The 7,500-nt window shown below is 42.9% G+C and overlaps 1 protein-coding gene across 3 annotated transcripts in view; it reads left to right on the forward strand.

The window, feature by feature from the left end:
- The window catches only part of LOC133128683 (transforming growth factor beta receptor type 3-like), an 83,592-nt gene that overhangs the window by 54,722 nt on the left and 21,370 nt on the right, over nt 1-7,500 (forward strand). For all 3 annotated transcript variants that reach the window (XM_061242401.1, XM_061242400.1, XM_061242402.1), the window contains exons 5-7: nt 4,266-4,449; nt 5,945-6,107; nt 7,435-7,500. The exon at nt 7,435-7,500 is cut by the window's right edge and continues 82 nt beyond it. In XM_061242401.1, the coding sequence (XP_061098385.1) occupies nt 4,266-4,449; nt 5,945-6,107; nt 7,435-7,500 (413 nt within the window). The remainder of the gene's footprint in view (nt 1-4,265; nt 4,450-5,944; nt 6,108-7,434) is intronic.

Consider the following 7,500-nt stretch of genomic DNA (forward strand, 5'->3'; position numbering starts at 1 on the left):
GTGATAAAAACACATAGGGGAGATTTGTTCAGGATTGCGGTCAAAATTTATTTTGTGGCCAATTCGGCTTCAGCACGGCATGGTTTCGCTGTAATTTCTAATGATTCAATTAGCGAGGGTTTAACATTTGTGTTCCCAATGCATTTGAAAATAAAAGGGCAAAATGATAAGATTATGTTTGCTATTGAGACGGAAACATTTTTATGGACTTTGTACGGACTCTGGGCAGAACATTTCAGCGTTTTGCCAGACTGCCTGCCTGTATTGTTTTAGGACCTGCAATGAAAGCCTCTCGCTGATTAGTAATGAAAGCAGTGAGTGAATGCCCAGGCTGCTTTTAAAGTGAACTGTGGCACGTGATGACTTTTCCTCTGTGGCACAGGACTCCTGGTTCCCTGGAACAGAAACCGTTATGCCGCCGGAACTTTGTTTGTTTGAAGTTTAGATATACACTTCGCAAGCACTTTATTAGGTATTTACTAGACTTATTTTTTAGACTTCTGCTGCTGTATCCTATCCACTTAGTGGTTTGACACATTGTGTGTTCAGAGATGCTCTTCTGCATACCGCTGTTGTAATGTGCGGTTATTTGCGTTACCATCACCTTCCTGTCAGCTTTGACTGTCTGGACCTTCTCCTCTGACCTCTCTCATTAACAAGGCGATTTTGCCTGCAGAACTGTTGCTCACTGTATGTTTTTAGTTTTTTGCACCATTCTCTGCAAACTGCGTGAAAATCCCAGGAGATCAACAGTTACAGAAATACTCAAACCAGCCTGTCTGGCACCAACGATCATACCATGGTCGAAATCACTGACATTTTTCCCCCATTCTGATGGTTGATGTGAACATTAACTGAAGCTCCTGACATACATGATTGTACGCATTGCACTGCTGCCACATGATTGGCTGATTTAACTAATCACATGAATAAGTAGGTGTAATAATAAAGGGCTCAGTGAGTGTATGCACATCAAATTAAAATATTGGGCATTATCACATATGTGTGTGAACTGAGCGTCACGTAACAAACGCATCAGAGATGCCGGTGGGCTGCTTAGCACGCGTGCCGCGGACCTTGACAAATGACGTTGCGCGTTCGGCGCCCTTTTCCCTGCGTTCTACACGTGTGGCGTTAACGTGTGGAAGGAAGGAACGCCAGGAAGTCGCAGTGAATCTGGCTTACGAAGCGGAAGCGGCCCGCAGGAAGCTGTTGTTTTTTTTCACAGAGGAAGAAAGTGGCCTGACCCACAGGAAGGAAGTTTGACCCTTTAAAGTTTGTTTTGCAGGCTGAACTATACAGGGGTGATACACTTCTGAGCTCCGGACTCGCATTCTTTTAAGCATTCATGCCCGGACCGCTCAGAGAATGAGATGAAGCCGGATTTCCAACAGGACACCCTGTGGGAGTTGCTCCCGCTAACCTCCCTTGTGTTATGAGATGAATTTAATGTTAAAAGAATTACTTTGGGATGTTTCCGTTTTACCGCCCAGCCTCTGAATAGCACAAAGTTGACCTGAAAAGCATTGTGGTTAATGCATCATAGACCTTTGTTTCCTGTGTGTAGCAAACCCCTGCACAACCAAATTAGCAACTACAGAGTGCCCAACAGCTTTTAAAACTATTTCAATGCTTTCTGTTCCTGCAGGTATCATAGAAATGACACTTTTCAATTATGGTTGATCATCATGTCTGTCATTTCTAAGTTGGACAGAATGGCAGAGGGGATCTTGTTAAGCCTAAAGTTAACATTTTCATTTTGAAGATATAACACTTGCATAAATTCAGATTCCCCACCCTAGTTTACTGTGTATAACTGTGCTGATTCTTCCCAGATCAAGTCATCAGATCAAGTTCCACAACCTAGAAAGGGCGATTCATTTTCAGAGCTTTCAAACGAAAAGTGCAAAGGCTCCGTACACAATTTATCTTGTGGCGTTTTCTGTAATGTGTGGAAACCAGTTTGTCTCCTCATTATATTCACAAACTGGGCTTGGTTTGGCAGTGGTTACCAGTGAAACCCAACCCCCACCTCTAACATGAAATTGCCTGCGGTTTCCTGACAGTTCTGCAGTCGTAAAATGTAGAACACTATCTTCCCTCCTCCCTCTTGTAGTACTAGTAGGAGTAAATAAAACTCTACACAACGCTGCGTTTTGCTTTCTCTCTCTTTTTTATTACCTCTGTGGAGATAGCCGAAGGCTCCAGCCGCGTCGACCGGCGGTGGGGCAGATGTTCCGCACTGCAGCAGACCCGCCTCGTGGAGAAACATCAAATGCCGACCAAACCTGGAAGACTAGAGGGGTGTCTCGGTCTGTCCTCTACGTGTCCCCCATTTTCGATTGGAATATTGGATTTGTGGGCTAGACTGTTGCTAGGTCAGAGCAACCAATCAAAGCCAGAGCTCTGTTTGTCATCAATTACTTGCATTTAGAGGTATGTGCATCCAGTCAGTCTTTTTCCATCGCATGGAGCGGTACAGTGGCGGGGAATGCACAATGCCATGCAGATGCCGTCTAGAACATGTACCAGGGGCACTGCGGTGTAGCCCTGCAGTAGGTTCTTCTGCACATGTGAATGTTTATTTCTGAAATGAAGCACGGGGGTGGGGGGGGTTGAGCTCCGTTGAGAGTCAAAGGGGTGGTCTCTCCTCCACAGAACAGTCCTGGCCAAGTCACCTTGCCAAAAAGTCGATCAGCACTTCATCGCGATCCATACCCCATACCTCAGGCCCCCTTGTGTTTTTGTGTTTTATTCCTTGGTATTCTTGAACACTTTTTATAAAAAAACCTTTACGTTTGTACTGTAGTCTGCTGTTTTTTTCCTGCCTTTCCATTGAGGTTATCATACTGGTAAATAAAATAAAAAAACTGGACGTATAATCTTTTAAACTGTATTACAACTTTGCGTACATGTCAGGGCATATTGTATGGGGGGAGGGTCTGATTGAGTAGCCTATGGAAACGCACAGGGGTGAGGCGTGACAGGCTCATTGTTGTATTCAAATGTGTTCCTTTGGGACAGTGTGTTCTGAGTTGCAGACAGACTGGAAGTGTTTTATCATGTAAACCAGATGGAATTTTACGGCCTGTAGCTGTGCACTCTCTGAGATAGAGTCCAGTCCAGCCAGTGTGGCAGCCATTTTGAAAATCCCACTAGTATTTGTGGTGACGCACAATAACCCATTATATAAATACTGGAAACTCAACACCGTGTTGTGCAAGAAGACCATGTGTGAAAATAAGGAGAGCATTTCTGGAGGCCTCAAAATAACGCTGAAAACTGAGTCTGAAGGATGTGTTTTGGCAGGGTAAAGGTTTCATTTTGGAAGTGCATAGTTCTTTTTATTCTTGAGTTACCTTGCATTTTTGTTAGCACTTGATTCAAATATAACGGGATATACAATCATGTGGAGACATTTATTCTGATTCTTTATTCAAGTTTTTATGGGAATATGTTTCTGGTGCTTTTATATCAGTATTGCGATGGACAGTGATGTCATTATTCAGTTTTCAGACATAAAAAATAATAGAATGATTAATTGCAGCTGCTTTCCCATTTCAAGTGTACTGTCTAACCATCTGTAACTGCTTTCTGTCAAAAAGCAACCGTTGCCCTAAAATTACAGCCATACAAAGTTTTAATTTATTGTGAAGCAATTTGTCTATGAAATCTGCCATATAAATGAAGGGTAATTGATTGATTTAATGCCAGTACTAACTCTAAATCTTCAGTCTGCATTTTTTTCCTCTTAACATGTAAATCCTAACTCCTAACTGGAAGGTATTTTATTTATATTATATATAAGTTAATGTAGAATCTTGGCCCTTCCTGTGATATTCCACCCTGACAAGTGAAAGCTGCTACAGTGTGCTACATAATGTAATACGGCATTCGCATGTCTTCGAATGCTGTTGTTCAGTGGCCAACAAGGTGAGTAGGGGAATTTGCCACTGTACTTTCCGTTTAAAGATATGCAAATAAACCTCGGTCATACAGTAGTTGAAGAGTCTGAGGGTTCATTGCATCAGGATTTATATGAGCACCAGATGAAGCTCCATATGTACACTAAGATAGAAGTGGTCAGTGCTGTACTTCTGTAGGCGGGGCACAGCAGTGGCTGACAGGTGTACCCAAAGGTGGCCACCTTCAAGTTCCTAATTGTTTGTAGTCACTGATGGTAAAATAGAGTGATTTTTTTGCAATATTCCTGTTATGTATTTATTTGTTTGTTTGTAATATATTGTTGTTTTCCTGCTTTTTAGGTGTCCAAGGGTTCGAAGGTCCAATTTGAGCCGGGGAATTTTTCCCAGTCCTGTGAGGTGGAGGAGGTGACTCTTCCTCATGAGAACGAGCAGCTTCTGACCTGGGCCCAAGACAAGTACGAAGCCGTCACCTCCTTCTCCGAGCTCAAGGTCGCCAGCAACATCTACATCAACGTGGGAGAAGGTATTAGAGAGCGGCCGGTAGCACAACAAACGGAAAATCTTCACTATGATTTACATGTACTTCGTAGATATGGTGATGGTGACTGAAACAGAGAGAGAGAGAGAGAGAGTGAGAGAGAGAGAGCGAGTGGGAGAGAGAGAGAAATGGCCTATTTTCAAAGGAAATAGTTACTGGGATTAATCTCTCTCCATTTCTTTGTATGTTTAATACCCTTCACCATATCTGGGAATCCTCATCACTTGGATTACTGTCAATTCTGTTGAATGCATAAATTGGTTGATCAAACACAAGCTGCTCCTGAATAGCGCTGAGAGTAGATGTGCACTGTAAGCAGACATGGAGCTCTCAATCTGAGACTCGTGAGGCAGCTGGCATACAGAGCACGCAGAGCACAAACGCCATCTTGACTGTAGGTAAGGAAAGGAGGAGGAGATTACCTCAGGGTAGGCGTTATAATTCACCCAAAATCTCATTATTAAAAATATTTTATGTCAATATTAAGGGGGGAAAAAAGGGCGTTTGGATTTAATGACAGTTTATTCAATGTAATTCCAGTTGGGTCATTTACAGGAGGGGTAAGAATTTGTAATGAGTACTCCCTTAGCACAGGAAATGTCTAGCATCCGTGTTATGAAGCTATTGAGATGCCTATCTTGGAAGATTTCTGACTGGTAAAAGGCATATTCTTTCTCTACAAAAGTACCTAAGTGGAGTTGAAGGAGTGTTGATTAATATGAATAGTGCGTAATGTCTAAACATAGCAGATAATGGGGTCTTAACAATAACCTCATCTGCCTTGCCTATGTGTATCATTGTTCACCTGGATTTTTCAAATCCTTTCGAGAAAACGGTATAAACAAATCCCTGACATGGTCTCAGTTCAAGGTTTTTTGAACAAGGCAATTAAAAGCATATCTGGATTTAATTTTCATTGTACCCTTAGAGAACCTTTGAATAAAAGCAGACTGTATACTCACTCTCTCCTTTATTTACCAAAATGAAACTAGTGCTGTGTGCCTGCAACTTAATCAAACCCTGATGAACGCACATAGCGCCAAGACGTTAGCTGCACGTTAAATTAAGGAGCTCTGAGATTGTGCAGTCTTCTTCTTGAATGTTTGTTTTCTGTTAATCTGCAGCTTGTTATTTAATTGGGCTTGCATCTTCTCTTTGACAAGTATTGTCACAGAACCCCATTATTTTTGGGTCAGTTGAGTCCAACTGTATCCCATTTGTTAAGTCTGTGCTATACTGTTAGGAACCGAAACCTCAGATATCAGAGAAAGAACCTTCCAGAGTGGATCGCACATTATATTCTTTGTCTTGTCCGGCCAAACCATTTGTAGACCTGCCTCATGGCTACAAGACGGATCAGCATCAAAGTATAATACTGGACGACATATAATATTAGAGGTCTAACCAACATCAAAATGTCTGGTAGAATACATGTGTCACCCTGGTTTCAGAACTGTTCTAAACCCCACCACTATTTCAGACCCCGTGTTTCCTGCCACCTGCAAGATTGACAACAACTTCCTGTCCGTGAACTACCTGGCGAGCTATGAGGATCCAAAGCCGTCGAGGGGCTGCATTCTTTCGGGCCCCGGCCCGGAAGGCGAAGTCCACATCATCGAGCTGCAGGCCCCCAACTCCAGCAGGTGAGGTCAAGGCAGAGCCCCCCCGAACATGGACTGCAGTCCTGAGGAGACCCTCAGCAGGAACCCGTCTGAGGGAACGTAGGGGTGGTTCTCTGTAGAACTGTCGAACTGCAACCCGGAGAATGTCCGAGATTAGATGCACGCAAAAGTGCAGCAAGCATTTATTAACACGTTCTTCTTCATTGTGTTTACAGTCCTGTCAGTTCTTTTCCACGCAATCACACCAAGCCAGGGCTATCGTTTCACATTTATAGTTTTCTATGTATATTAAAAATCCTAGCTCCTATCCTTAGCTCTGAAATACCACTGCTTTTTGGCAGTCTAGTCCGTAGCAGTCTGGCTGTGTTTTAAGACACTTCATAAATAATTGGAGATATTTCTTTTGTATAATTTAAAGCATGAAAAACAACTATGTTTGCCAAGTTGTAATTACAACTGATATGTGACCTTTGTCTGGACACGCCACCCTCCAGTAACAGTTTTATTCACATTTCAGGACTAATTTGCTTGATAAAGCTGTTTGATCTGTGTGTGTACATGCACATGTGTGTGTGTGCGCGTGCGTTTAAGTGTGTGTGTGTGTGTGTGTGGTTTTTATTCTTGGTTTAGACTTCATTTTCAATTACGCAGTTTTATGGTCATTTGGGGGTTCTTTTGGCTATAGTCCCTATGCTAATGTACAAAAATGTGTGACCAGGCCTGGACAGAGTATTGAAAATCTCTGTATCGGATTGTGTGAGAAGCCTTTGGGATCTCTCTAGGTTAAAATAATATTGAGGAAGTGAGTGTCTTAAAGAACTACGTCTTAAAGAACCTCTCTCCCAGAGCACATTGCACCTCGGTAATTGCTGAAGGATCCCCCAAAAAAAGTGTCCCAGCACAAACTAAAGGGTCTGAAGCCACCATGTTGTGTGAAAATCCTTCTGTTATTATGTTCCTGTCTGTCTCATTATATTGCCTGGTTATGTATGTCCGATTTCATTACATTCATAGGTTCCCTGTCTGATCCCAGTCTGTGTCATTGCATGCTCCCGTTTTTACCCGGATGAAGACTACGATTTTTGCTCATCCCTGTGGTTTGCATCCGGTTCCTTTACCGGTCGTAACACCTTCCGCCTGTTCCTTAGCAGGAAACCTGCTCCACAGGTGTTCAGTTTTTCTGGGAGTATGTGGTGCTTTATAGTCAGTTGGCCAGACACAGGAGACATGATAACATGGACAACGTCTTGATATATTCACAACCCTTGGCTTTGGGTATGTTTTTTTAAATTCTTCTCACTCTCTTTCCCTCTCTCTTTCCCTTTCTCTCTTCCCCTCTCTATCACAGTGCCTTCCAGGTGGATGTGATCGTGGACATCGCCCCCCTGGACGGACACGGGCCCCTCCAAACGGA

The sequence above is a fragment of the Conger conger genome, chromosome 5 (genome assembly GCF_963514075.1).
Source record: "Conger conger chromosome 5, fConCon1.1, whole genome shotgun sequence".
NCBI lineage: Eukaryota > Metazoa > Chordata > Actinopteri > Anguilliformes > Congridae > Conger > Conger conger.